Below are 14,916 nucleotides of genomic sequence, written 5' to 3' on the forward strand. Positions count from 1 at the left end.
ACGAATTGCGCCATGCTCGTGACCCTGATTTACCATTTCGGATAGTGTCTGGAACGCACGAACAAAACGCCGCTATTTGGATATAACGATGGATTATTTTGGACCAAACCAACATTTGTTATTGAAGTAGCAGTCCTGGGTGTGCATTCTGACGAAGACAACAAAGGTAATCAAACTTTTGTAATAGTAAATCTGACTTTGGTCAGGGCTAAACTTGGTGGGTGTCTAAATGGCTAGCCGTGATGGCTGGGCTATCTTCTGAGAATATTGCAAAATGTGCTTTCACCGAAAAGCTATTTTAAAATCGGACACCTCGATTGCACAAAGGAGTTCTGTATCTATAATTCTTAAAATAATGTTATGTTTTTTGTGAACGTTTATCGTGAGTAATTTAGTAAATTGTTAGTAAATTCCCCGGAAGTTTGCGGGGGGTATGCTAGTTCTGAACGTCACATGCTAATGTAAAAAGCTGTTTTTTGATATAAATATGAACTTGATTGAACAAAACATGCATGTATTGTATAACATAATGTCCTAGGTGTGTCATCTGATGAAGATCATCAAAGGTTAGTGCTGCATTTAGCTGTCTTCTGGGTTTTTGTGACATTATATGCTAGCTTGAAAAATGGGTGTCTGATTATTTCTGGCTGGGTACTCTGCTGACATAATCTAATGTTTTGCTTTCGTTGTAAAGCCTTTTTGAAATCGGACAGTGTGGTTAGATTAACGAGAGTCTTGTCTTTAAAATGCTGTAAAATAGTCATATGTTTGAGAAATTGAAGTTATAGCATTTCTAAGGTATTTGAAAATCGCGCCACGGGATTCAACTGGCTGTTGCGTAGGTGGGACGAATTCGTCCCGCCTAGCCCAGAGAGGTTAAACAATTCCCGCAACTGATGTTGTTCAGTGTGATTGACAAGTGCGTCAGCTTCCGACAGTAGCTGTAAGTACCTGTGCATGGAAACCAGCATATGGTTTGGCGATATCGTACAGGTTTTCATCAGGTGGTGACGGCATGTCAACGGTGGGGGAATCATCTGCAGTTACCTCACAAGAGTGTACCTCACATGCAGGAGGAGATCCGTTATCGTCATCCGTGACAATGTGGTATATCAACAGCTGGTTGTCAGAATCGACATCCAGCCTGAACGTCGATGTGTCGTCAAGTGGCAATATGGGAGTTATTGCGAATGCTTTTGACGGACAAATAAAAAGCGTTCCACCCTCGCAACATAGGTCTAGGGAGGACGGAAGAGGCCCAATCACCGGAACAACAAGTTCAAAATCATGGCAGGAGTAATCAATCAATGTTCCTAGCTGAGTGTGCTGAGGAATGGAAATATCTGCTTGAGTTAGATTCTGTACCAGGAGATAAGTGGAACCAGCGTTTAGTTCCAACAGCGGGTTACCATTGACAGTTAGCCCCAAGTTGAATAGTCGCGGAGAGGGTTGGAAGAACGCAGTGGTGCCCTCCATCTGGTAGCCGGGCACCAGGTTCAGTCTTACAGAGACCTCTGTGGTTCTTGCCAGAATCACCATGGCGGCTGGTGGCACCTTAATTAGGGAAGGCGGGCTCATAATAATGGCTGGAACGGATTAAATGAAATCAAACACATGATCTCCATGTGTTTGATACCATTCCATTCACTCCATTCCATCATTTTAAATTTTTATGAGCTGTCCTCCCCTCACCAGCCTCCTGTGATCTATACTAAGGGTACATAATAGTTGAGCTTTGATATAAATAGGCCCGCCAGTCTGTGAGACTTAGGCACCATCTGCTGTTTTTTTGGATGCATGTGTGTGTGTGTATGTATGTATGTCTCATGCTGGTGTGTGTATGTTCTCTTCCAGGTGGAGTGTCCTAGGTCAGAGTGTTTTGAGTCTCTGTCTGCCATGGAGCTGGCTGAACAGATCACACTACTGGACCACATCGTCTTCAGGAGTATCCCCTATGAGTGAGTCTGTCACCTCATATTCTAAAGTGATGATGTCATTTCTTGTGATGATCTCATATCAGTATGAGCTGTCTCTCTGTCAGGGAGTTCCTGGGGCAGGGCTGGATGAAGGTGGATAAGTCTGAGAGGACTCCCTACATCATGAAGACCAGCCAGCACTTCAATGATGTGAGTTTGTGTGTGTGTGTGTGTGTGTGTGTGTGTGTGTGTGTGTGTGTGTGTGTGTGTGTGTGTGTGTGTGTGTGTGTGTGTGTGTGTGTGTGTGTCTTTACTTTATTTGGAGGCCTCCCACTGGGCAAAAACTGGTTGAATCAACTTGGTTTCCACATCATTTCAACCAAAAAAAATCTATGTGATGACGTTAAATCAACTTGGAAAACTGATTGGACTTGCAAAAAGTCATCAAAGTAAGGGCAGTATTTCCCCCACCCCCCCAACTTTTAACTGAAATCCAATGACATGGTGACATTTTTTGGTGATTTCACGTTGAATTCAGGTTAGTTACATTTAACATTTACATTTAAGTCATTTAGCAGACGCTCTTATCCAGAGCGACTTACAAATTATATGGACAGACGGGTCAGCAGCAACCATCATTACTCAGCTAATATATTTCACAAACAATAGCAAGCAAAGATATACAGTAAGGCAGAGGGAATCTTACCATTGGGAGTTTCTTCTTCTTGGCTGCCTCAGTCACAGAGCCCTCTGGGAAGAGTTTGTCCAGGGCTGCCAAGGCAGCATAGGCCTTGGCCACCTTCTTATTGGAGCCAGTGCCTTGGAACTTCTGTTCGTCTATCTCCACCTGGAACAGGGGGAAAGACAGGTCAATACATAGTTGACAACTGAACCAAATGTAAATCAAAACTAGACGTTGAAATGACGTCTGTGCCCAGTGGGCTATACTTAAAGTGAGTGTGTCTCCTGTCTCTTTCTCTCCCTCTCTCTCTCTGTCTTTTCCCCTCTCCCCCTCCTCTAGATGAGTAACCTGGTGGCGTCTCAGATCATGAGCCATACTGACGTGGGCTCCAGGGCCAACTCTATCGAAAAATGGGTGGCTGTGGCCGACATCTGCCGCTGCCTCAACAACTACAATGGAGTCTTAGAGATCACCTCAGCTCTGAACCGCAGCGCCATCTACAGGTTGAAGAAGACATGGGGCAAAGTCTGCAAACAGGTGGGAAATGTTCTAATTCTTTACCCTTCTCCAGAGGTGTGCACTCAAATCACTCTCCCTTGCCCTTAGATCGCAATATCTACTAAGCTAACTGTCATGACGTATTATCGTTAACCTCTCTGGGCTAGGCGGGACGAATTCGTCCCACCTACGTAACAGCCAGTTGAAGCCTGTGGCGCGATTTTCAAAACCTTAACAATCCTATTACTTCAATTTCTCAAACATATGACTATTTTACAGCTATTTAATAACATAACAAAAATGACATTCATTTTCATATTCCATCTGTCATTGTTACCACCATTTTGGCTGATGAAATATAATGTCCCGAAGTCCATTTTTTGCATGTTACAGTTCTGAGGTAGATTCTCCATAAGGCACACACATTCCAGTCTGTCACATTAGAGACAAGGAAGGAGTTGGGCTGCTGCCTTATATAATTTAAGTGTTGTTATAACCCCCCCATCAATCCCTCTATACAGTTGAAGTTGGAAGTTTACATACATTTAGGTTAGAGTCATTAAAACTCATTTTTCAACCACTCCACAAATTTAACCTGTTAGGGCTAGGGGGCAGTATTTACACGGCCGGATAAAAAACGTACCCGATTTAATCTGGTTATTACTACTGCCCAGAAACTAGAATATGCAAATAATTATTGGCTTTGGATAGAAAACACCCTAAAGTTTCTAAAACTGTTTGAATGGTGTCTGTGAGTATAACAGAACTCATATGGCAGGCAAAAACCTGAGAAGATTCTGTACAGGAAGTACCCTCTCTGACCATTCCTTGGGCTTCTTGGCTCTGTTTATTGAAAATGTAGGATCTTTGCTGTAACGTGACACTTCCTACGGCTCCCATAGGCTCTCAGAACCCGGGAAAAAGCTGAATGATGTAATTCCAGCCGCTGGCTGAAAAACTTTAGCGCCTTTGGTTAAGTGGTATTTCAGAGGACCATCAGACTGACGCTCGTGCACGAGGGGATCCCATGTTTTTATTTTCTCTCTCTTTGAACGTAAACACGCTTTCCCGGTCGGAATATTATCGCTTTTTTACGAGAAAAATGCAATAAAAATGTATTTTAAACAGCGGTTGACATGCTTCGAAGTACGGTAATGGAATATCTGGAATTTTTTTGTCACGAAACGCGTCGTGCCCTTCTTTACACTTCTTTACACTTCGGATAGTGTCTTGAACGCACAAACAAAACAGAGGATATTTGGATATAACTATGGATTATTTTGAACCAAACCAACATTTGTTATTGAAGTAGAAGTCCTGGGAGTGCATTCTGACGAAGAACAGCAAAGGTAATAACATTTTTCTTATAGTAAATCTGACTTTGGTGAGGGCTAAACTTGGTGGGTGTCTAAATAGCTAGCCCTGTGATGCCGGGCTATCTACTTAGAATATTGCAAAATGTGTTTTCACCGAAAAGCTATTTTAAAATCGGACATAGCGAGTGCATAGAGGAGTTCTGTATCTATAATTCTTAAAATAATTGTTATGTTTTTTGTGAACGTTTATCGTGAGTAATTTAGTAAATTCACCGGAAGTTTGCTAGTTTGCTAGTATGCTAGTTCTGAACGTCACATGCTAATGTAAAAAGCTGTTTTTTGATATAAATATGAACTTGATTGAACAAAACATGCATGTATTGTATAACATAATGTCCGAGGTGTGTCATCTGATGAAGATCATCAAAGGTTAGTGCTGCATTTAGCTGTGGTTTTGGTTTATGTGACATTATATGCTAGCTTGAAAAATGGGTGTCTGATTATTTCTGGCTGGGTACTCTGCTGACATAATCTAATGTTTTGCTTTCGTTGTAAAGCCTTTTTGAAATCGGACAGTGTGGTTAGATTAACGAGAGTCTTGTCTTTAAAATGGTGTAAAATAGTCATATGTTTGAGAAATTGAAGTTATAGCATTTCTAAGGTATTTGAATAACGCGCCACAGGATTCCACTGGCTGTTACGTAGGTGGGACGATTTCGTCCCACTGGCCCTAGAGAAGTTAACAAATGACAGTTTTGGCAAGTCGGTTAGGACATCCACTTTGTGCATGACAAAAGTAATTTTTCCAAACATTTTTCAGAGACAGATTATTTCACTTACTATTTATTACTCATTGTATCACAATTCCAGTGGGTCAGAAGTTTACATACACTAAGTTGACTGTGCCTTTAAACAGCTTGGAAAATCCCTGAAAATTATATAATCGCTTTATAAGCTTCTGATCATTTGATCACATTATTTGAGTCAATTGGAGGTGTACCTGTGGATGTATTTCAAGGTCTACCTTCAAACTCAGTGCCTCTTTGCTTGACATCATGGGAAAATCTAAAGAAATCAGTGAAGACCTCAGAAACAAAATTGTAGACCTCCACAAGTCTGGTTCATCATTTGGGGGCAATTTCCAAACGCCTGAAGGTAACATTAATCTGTACAAACAATAGTATGCAAGTATAAACACCATGGGACCACACAGCCGTCATACCGCTCAGGACAAAGATGTGTTCTGTCTCCTGGAGAATAACGTACTTTGGTGCGAAAAGTGCAAATCAACCCAGAACAAAAGCAAAGGACCTTGTGAAGATGATGGAGGAAACAGATACAAATGTGTCTATATCCACAGTAAAACAAGTCCTATATCAACACAACCTGAAAGGCCACTCAGCAAGGAAGAAGCCACTACTCCAAAACTGCCATATAAAAGCCAGACTAGAGTTTGAAACTACACATGGGGACAAAGATCGTACTTTTTGGAGAAATGTCCTCTGGTCTGATGAAACAAAAATAGAACTGTTTGGCCATAATGACCATCATTATGTTTGGAGGAAAAAGGGGGAGGCTTGCGAGCCGAAGAACACCATCCCAACCGTGAAGCACAGGGGTGGCAGCATCATGTTGTGGGGGTGCTTTGCTGCAGGAGGGACTGGTGCACTTCACAAAATAGATGGCATCATGAGGGGGGGAAATGATGTGCATATATGGAAGCAACATCTCAAGACATTAGTCAGGAAGCTTGGTGGCAAATGAGTCTTCCAAATGGACAATTAACCCAAGCATACTTCCAAAGTTGTGGCAAAATGGCTTAAGGACAACAAAGTCAAGGTAAAAAAAAAATGTTTTGTCACGATACGCGTCCGCACATCACCCTTCGTTACCCTTCGGATAGTGTCTTGAACGCACAAACAAAACGCCGCTATTTGGATATAACTATGGATTATTTGGAACCAAACCAACATTTGTTATTGAAGTAGAAGTCCTGGGAGTGCATTCTGACGAAGAACAGCAAAGGTAATCAAATTTTTCTTATAGTAAATCTGAGTTTGGTGAGTACCAAACTTGGTGGGTGTCAAAATAGCTAGCCTGTGATGGCTGGGCTATCTACTCAGAATATTGCAAAATGTGCTTTCACCGAAAAGCTATTTTAAAATCGCACACCGCGATTGCATAAAGGAGTTCTGTATCTATAATTCTTTAAATAATTGTTATGTTTTTTGTGAACGTTTATCGTGAGTAATTTAGTAAATTCTTAGTGAATTCACCGGAAGTGTTCGGTGGGAATGCTAGTTCTGAACGTCACATGCTAATGTAAAAAGCTGGTTTTTGATATAAATATGAACTTGATTGAACAAAACATGCATGTATTGTATAACATAATGTCCTAGGAGTGTCATCTGATGAAGATCATCAAAGGTTAGTGCTGCATTTAGCTGTGGTTTTGGTTTTTGTGACATTATATGCTAGCTTGAAAAATGGGTGTCTGATTATTTATGGCTGGGTACTCTCCTGACATAATCTAATGTTTTGCTTTCGTTGTAAAGCCTTTTTGAAATCAGACAGTGTGGTTAGATAAAGGAGAGTCTTGTCTTTAAAATGGTGTAAAATAGTCATATGTTTGAAAAATGGAAGTTTTCGGATTTTCGAGGAGTTTGTATTTCGCGCCACGCCCTATCATTGGATATTGGAGCGGTGTTCCGCTAGCAGAACGTCTAGATGTAAGAGGTTAATTAAAACATTGTTGTGTTTGGTTTTGACAGACTAAAGCCCTGATGGACAAGCTGCAGAAGACTGTGTCGTCTGAAGGGAGATTCAAAAACCTGAGGGAAACCCTGAAAAAGTGAGACACAAATCTTATTGGTGAAAACTTACATCAAGTCCTTTCTTTTCAGTGAGGAAGGTGTGGCCCAGAATATTTTGTTCCTAACTCTCTTCTTGTCTCCGTCCTACTTTTCTCTTCCCCAGTTGTAACCCTCCCAGTGTGCCCTACCTGGGTATGTACCTGACTGACCTAGCCTTTATCGAGGAAGGAACACCTAACTTCACTGAGGAGGGCTTGGTCAACTTCTCCAAGATGAGGATGGTAAACACACACACATGCAGGCACTCTGTATTTTCTCTCTGCATTGTTGGGAAGGTCCATGTATGTGACAAATAACATTTTATTTTATTTTACACACATTGCATACCAATGTGAAACCACTTTCATCCCATAGAATACAGCATGAACATGTTCAGTGAAGCTGCAGCACTGCTGTTTCCATTGATCTGCCATTTAATTCAGTTCTGAGATATGTGATGAAGAGCTGTGTTGAAAATGTTGTGTGTCCTAGATCTCCCACATCATCCGAGAGATCCGCCAGTTCCAGCAGACACCCTACAGGATAGAACACCAGCCTAAGGTACGCCTACTTACTTACTGGACACTTTTCATATTGCCAATGGCTATTTTCCTAGTCTGTTTTGCTTGTCTTCAGTGTGTACCCCTTCCCTCTCTCCAGGTGACTCAGTACCTGTTGGACAAGACTCTGATCATGGATGAGGATACTCTCTATGACCTCTCTCTTAAGATAGAGCCCCGACTACCGGCCTGAGGGACAGTCACTGCGAGCAACGGGACCCTGGCAACCCTGTCCCTCTATGTGGGCAACACGCCTGCATACCTGGGATAATGAACGACAAAGAGAGAGTAGATTATTGAAGAGACAGAGAAAACGAGAGAGAGAGTATTGAGAAGGAACGTAGGGAGAAAATCCTTGTTGTTTTTAGATGATGATGGGGGGATCTTTTGAATTTGTTTTCTGAGAGGAAGGGTAAACAGGAAGTGAGGTGTCATTGTGTGACCTCATCATCCCTCTCCCAAAGTGTGACATCATTGATGTGAAACATGGTTCTTCTGCCAGCAGATCAAATCAGAGTTGGTGGAGATTGAACAATCTTTGGGAAAATCTCAAATGGCACCCTGTTCCCCATGTAGGACTGCACTATTTAGGGAATAGGTTGCCATTGAGACACTTTTTTGTCTTTGAACATTTTTAAAAGGTGTATCATAAGGAGATGAAATGTAGCATGTATAGCTCTAAGAGTCTGGACTTGTGTATGTTACGCTGTGCTGCTTTACTGTGCCATGTCCTTGAGCTGAAGCACCCATGCTTTCACACCAAATGGTGATCACTTGACTTTGCATGATCCTAACTGGGGTTTTAGTGTTTATTTGGCCTTGGTCCTGACCCCTGCATGTTAACATGCTTCACTCTCTTTGGTCTCTGAAGACTACACAACCACTATGCATCCCCATCTACCAATCATAAATCACTTTATTAGGAGGGTCGGATGGAATCTATGGGTGTAGATTTTCGAACACACCTGCCGGAATTAACTCATACATTACTACTACTAAATATATTAAATGTAAGTGGTAAATAGAAAATCCTTTTAAGATTCAGTCTGACTGTGGTAATGAGAAACTAAGTGCTTCAAAATGAATTTAGATTTAGAAACTGGGCGGCAGGTTAGATTTAGCCAACTGGGTGGGAGGTAGCCTAGCGGTTAGTGCTTTGGGCCAGTAACTGAATTGTCGCTTGTTAGAATACCTTAGCCAACAATCTGTTGATGTTCCCTTGAGCAAGGCACTTAACCCTAATTTGCTCCAGGGCCGCCATTCTACTATGGCTGACCTTGTAAAACAACACATTTCACTGCACCGAACAGGTGTATGTGACAATAAAATAAAGAAATAATAAAGCTTCATTTGTAATAGTTTACCATTTATGTGTATCGTGTTGTTGAAATTGCTCTTCATAAATAATGAAATATTAATCTACAAACTGGTGACCGGTATCTGAAAGAATACAGTACAATCCGGTACAGTACAATCCGGTTTTAATGTCTAATATCTTGTAAGCTCTACCAATTCTGTAGTTTGTCCATTTGAATGATGAGAATTAGATGCTTCAAATGTGCCTTTATTATTGTTTTTTTCTATAGGTAGATTCTCAGTCCTCTATATGTTCTAACAACAATACCAATCAATTCAGATGAGCAAGTAATATTTCCCCCTCTTCAAATATTTTGCTGTCAAGTTAGCAAATTTCCATCTGTGGCATTCTTTGGTGAAGTTGTAGATCCCTAGTAATAATGTATCTGCTCATTCAGATGATATGGAATCATTGGGTAAATATCAATTGTTATTCCGTCATTCCTCAAATCCTCATCTCCTTCTCAAAGCACTTTGGAGCAAAATATCCTCCTCTCAGAAGGAGGCAAGGAGAAATGACAAGGATAGAATTACGTATACCTACATATAATTGAATAAGGATCTCTTTGGGATCAAGGATATACATTTGAGATTCAGGCATATAAAACTATTGTACTGCCATGGAGTGAGGGTGGTTAAAGAGAAGTGACTTGTTATGTCCCTCTAGTAGCCCAGACATTCCCATGCTTTATCTGACAACAACACTTGTAGCATGTTCAGCAGGGCCTGTTCACAACTTTACAATAACCACTCCTTATGCAGTTTGATGAGCATGTGGTCCTGTTGCAGTTTGCTCCTAATTGAAAAATTAAAACCCAGCTAACAAATGTTGGTTCCCAGAACAATGTGGGAAAGTAATTTTTCAAATAACCAAAAGAGAACCTCAAGGGAATGCTATGGGTACATTATGAGCTAGCTGGGAATCCTTTATTGTCCTCTCAAATAGAATTTTGTCTTCAGCTTCATTGGCTTTACATGGTCGCATGAGTGTTCTAGTCCAGTCATCTGTATGAGTCTGACAGTAGCTGTCAGCATGAAGCGATAGAGGTTGCTTTAGAGGTTACATACAGTTAATGCAGCTCTTGAGTTCCGATCATGGAATTCCGAACTCATCAGTACATCTTTACTTGGATTAAAACATATATATTTTACATTTTAGTCATTTAGCAGACGCTCCAGAGCGACTTACATTAGTGCATTCATCCCATACATTTTTTTCTCTCAATTTATTTAACTTAGATGTACATACATTTACATCTTTGTTAAAATGCATGTAATGCCTAAACATTTATAACAGAGATGCATGTACAAACATTTGCATCTTTGTTAAAATGCATGTAATGCCTGACAATTCCAGAAATGCATGACTATGACATCTAGCCTACAGGGTGGCCAAAGTGGTTCCTAATTCGGCATATGACATAATTTGTCCCTTCAGAGGATTTTTAAATTACTCTTTACGTATTGATCAATGGAGAATTTGCCACCAAGCCAAAACTTTGGCACTAGCTAGGTTTCAATCCAATTGGAAACAGATTTCCATGTGAATATTATAAAATCTACATGAAGAAAATATGTGCATTTTCCCACCAGCGGTGTGTTTCCTCCAAACAGACTTGTGGCGTATAAAAATCAGTGAATGATGACGTAGTGCACACAAAATGTACTTTTTCGCTTAAGTTTTCGTGTACCAAATAAAAATCTACAGTTCAACGTGTTTCCATTGCATTTTCAACTCTACCAATAGTTTCCTCACAAAAACTGTGTGCCTACTCTGGTCTTGGCACATGCACTCTAGCCAACATTTCGTAGATACAGTATGCTGTGTGGGTAGGCTAGTCTACATGATGAGATTATTATGGATAAGAGCGAGAATATTTTTATTTATGGATAAGAGCGAGAATATCTGTATTTATCAAACGGCAGTCAAGCATCGATCATCATGTCACCAGAATCAGACCCTCAATATTTATTGGAAAGGAACATCAAGATTACTGTCACCACCCTGTGAAGATCATCATAAATGATTTAATCTGTAGCCTAATAAACTGCATGCTTTTCCGAGTCATAGTGGGAGGACCACACACCAAGTTTACTTGACTCCAAGTTTACTTCAATATGATTGTTATTATATATCAATATTTGCGCATAAAGGCGGTTCCACTGCCATGTCACGCATAATTAATTTTACAGACACAAAAATATCCCACCAATTGAACCGAAGCTTCCTGTTTCCATCACCGCTGTCTTGATTTTTTTTTATACGGTATGACTATACTCGTATAAAAACTGTGGATGCGTATGTGGTTAGTGATATAATTTAAATTATGGTTAAAAAAAAAAACATTTGATTTCACCAAAATTGTCCATTATGTTATAAAGAGCACATGTTCAACTTCATAAAAAAAAATTATGACTATAGTCGTGCCTCTCTTCAGCTTGAAAAAAAATCGAATCACTACCTGACCGATAATGTAACATTTTTGTCCTAATTTTTGTAGTAATTTAAAGACCAAAACCATATTATTACAAGAACAGCTCAAATAAGCAAAGAGAAACGACAGTTCGTCATTACTTTAAGACATGAAGGTCAATCAATCCTGAAAATGTCAAGAACTTTGACTGTCACGTCTAGACACATTCACGGGTAGCCTCTGTCCAAATGCACAGCGGTGCACATTTTACTCAAGGTAAGGGGGTCAAAGGGCAGATGTTCTGCAATAGGGGGGAAGCGGGAGGGGGCGGGGGTGCACTGTGTAGCTTTGCTTATGTGATGAGAAAGTTGCAATTTACAATTTTTGCTTGATTAAATATCCTTGGAATTGTTCTGCTGTGATTTACATTTTTGTTCTTATGTTTTTTGGGGACTTCTAAGCCCATGTTTCTTATGTTGATTTTGTATCCCAAGCTCCTGTACAGTAAGCTATTTTGAACTTTATTCTTTAACCTCTTGGGGCTAGGTGGGACGCTAGCGTGCCACCCGTGGTGCACTCCATCAACAGCAGGTGCATTTCAAGAGCGGCAAATTTGAATCCAAATAAATGTCAAAATTCAAATTTTTCAAAAATACAACTATTTTACACCATTTGAAAGATAAACATCTCCTTAATCTAACCACGTTTTACGATTTCAAAAAGGTTTTACGGCGAAAGCATAAATTTAGAGTATGTTAGGACAGTACATTTACAAGAGTTGTGTGTAATGTTTTGTCAAGTCAAAGACAGGGTCACCAAAACCATAAAACCAGCTAAAATGATGCACTAACCTTTTACAATCTCCATCAGATGACACTCCTAGGACATTATGTTAGACAATGCATGCATTTTTAGTTCTATCAAGTTCATATTTATATCCAAAAACAGCGTTTTACTATGGCATTGATGTTGAGGAAATCGTTTCCCTCCAATAACCGGCAGTCAAGTCAGCGTAACAAATTAAATAATTAAAATTAGAAAACATTGGTAAAATATTATATTGTCATTTAAAGAATTATAGATTTACATCTCTTGAACGCAATCAACTTGCCAGATTTAAAAATAACCTTACTGGGAAATCACACTTTGCAATAATCTGAGCACTGCGCCCAGAAAAATACGCGTTGCGATACAGACTAGACGTCATGTTGGGGAGATCTAAAATCGAAAATACTATGTAAATAATCCATTACCTTTGATTCTCTTCATCAGATGTCACTTCCAGGTATCACAGGTCCATAACGAATGTAGTTTTGTTCAAAAAAGCTCATCATTTATGTCCAAAAATCTCCGTCTCGTTAGCACATGATGTAAGCCAGCCGGACTTCTCGTCATGAACGAGGGGAAAAAATATATTTCCGTTCGTTCAAACATGTCAAACGTTGTATAGCATAAATCATTAGGGCCTTTTTAACCAGAACATGAATAATATTCAAGGTGGACGAATGCATACTCTTTTAGAACGTATTGGAACGAGGGTACCCAACATGAACTAGCGCGCCAGGTGTCTAATGGGACATCATCGTTCCATGGCTCTTGTTCGGTCAGATCTCCCTCCAGAAGACTCAAAACACTTTGTAAAGGCTGGTGACATCTAGTGGAAGCAATAGGAAGTGCCAAAATATTCCTAAACCCCTGTGTTTTTCAATGGGATAGGTTTAAAGTCAATACAACACATCAGGTATCCACTTCCTGTCAGAAAATGTCTCAGGGTTTTGCCTGCCAAATGAGTTCTGTTATACTCACAGACACCATTCAAACAGTTTTGGAAACTTTAGAGTGTTTTCTATCCATATATAATAAGTATATGCATATTCTAGTTACTGGGTAGGATTAGTAACCAGATTAAATCGGGTACATTTTTTTTATCCAGACGTGCAAATGCTGCCCCCTAGACCCAACAGGTTAAAGAAAAAAAAATTATATATATTTTACGAGAAAAAAAGATGTTGAATTTGAATGATTGGTTATTTTCTATATGTGGAGTGTTTACAGTGATGTATCACTGATATGATGAGCATTGTTTCCCTGCATACACAAAGTAGCTGCATGATGTGCATGTCTGTACTAGAACTCCATCTGCTTCTGTATGTGACTGTAGGGTGCTGTATTTTTTTATTTCATTACCATTATTGTATTAACAGCCTCTGTAGTCCTTTCAACTTTCAATAAATTCCCTGGTTTTTGGAAATCCCGGTTGGAGGATTCCCGGAATCAGGAGGGAGTAAACAGGAAATGCCTAAGCCTCCAACCAGGATTTTTGGAAAACCATGGAATTGAATGAAAGTTCCCAGAATTTTGTAACCAAAGTGTGAGGTGACGGGTGTTTGATACGTTTGCAATTCTCTCTTTGCATTGTCATTTGTTTGTATATATTTTTCCCTGGTAGCTGCAGGGAAAATAAAAATCAAGATGCCTTAGCTACATGTCTTGAGTTTTTACCTACTTACTTATAAGCACCAGTGGAACTGTTAACCATAGAATACCAAATACAGATCGCCTAAAGGTCACATGATTTGTGTTTGAGCGTATGCGTAGCGATATACACTCAGTGGCAAGTTTATTGGGTATACCACCCCATTTGCGAAAATAGATCTCTCCTACAAACAGTGAGTCATGTGGCCGTGGCTTGCTATATAGAACAGGAATACAGGCATTGAGGCATTCAGTTACTGTTGCAGGAGAAAATCTATGACATCATGGGGATTTTCCAGTATCTATATTGTTTTCGCAGAAGTAGAGAGCATAATCAATATGGGGTTAATCATTAGACATGTGTAAGCATAACGTAGGCTAGATCCATGTGAATGTTTAAAGCTGGACCAATATAGACATGTTAAACATGTAAAAAACAGAACGTAAGCAAAATCTATGTGAATGTGCTAAGCGGGAACAACATAGACTCGACCGTCTTCGGTGTACGTAATAAACTGGCCTTGAGTGTATATTTACAAATGTTCTTCATTGATTAGTATGAGAAAATATTTGGAATGCTCAAATGTCTTTACCTTGTTGTGGTATGGTGATTCAGAATGGACCCCGATTCCAATAGTGTGTGATTGAAACCTGCAATTCTGGGCATTCCTGCATGTGGGCATTCCCTCACTCTAGCATCCCATTGGTTCCTGCATGAACACCCCCCTCGAGTATGGCGTCTTCATGCTTGTGTGGCTGCTTATGAATAATGTAAAAATTTTAACAATGACACTTAACCTCTCAAGGGTATGTGGGACGAAATCGTCCCACTTACTCAACAGCCAGT

At 40.0% G+C, this 14,916-nt stretch overlaps 1 protein-coding gene across 1 annotated transcript in view; it reads left to right on the plus strand.

Moving 5' to 3' along the window:
• The window catches only part of LOC106591265 (ras-specific guanine nucleotide-releasing factor 2), a 66,077-nt gene extending 53,825 nt beyond the window's left edge, over nt 1-12,252 (plus strand). The window contains exons 6-12 of the mRNA XM_045711557.1: nt 1,855-1,958; nt 2,042-2,126; nt 2,938-3,135; nt 7,184-7,263; nt 7,389-7,506; nt 7,757-7,825; nt 7,925-12,252. Of these exons, the coding sequence (XP_045567513.1) occupies nt 1,855-1,958; nt 2,042-2,126; nt 2,938-3,135; nt 7,184-7,263; nt 7,389-7,506; nt 7,757-7,825; nt 7,925-8,017 (747 nt within the window). The 3' untranslated portion in view covers nt 8,018-12,252. The remainder of the gene's footprint in view (nt 1-1,854; nt 1,959-2,041; nt 2,127-2,937; nt 3,136-7,183; nt 7,264-7,388; nt 7,507-7,756; nt 7,826-7,924) is intronic.
• Nucleotides 12,253-14,916: the final 2,664 nt, after the last annotated feature.

Source organism: Salmo salar, unplaced genomic scaffold, assembly GCF_905237065.1.
Source record: "Salmo salar unplaced genomic scaffold, Ssal_v3.1, whole genome shotgun sequence".
NCBI classification, from domain to species: Eukaryota; Metazoa; Chordata; class Actinopteri; order Salmoniformes; family Salmonidae; genus Salmo; species Salmo salar.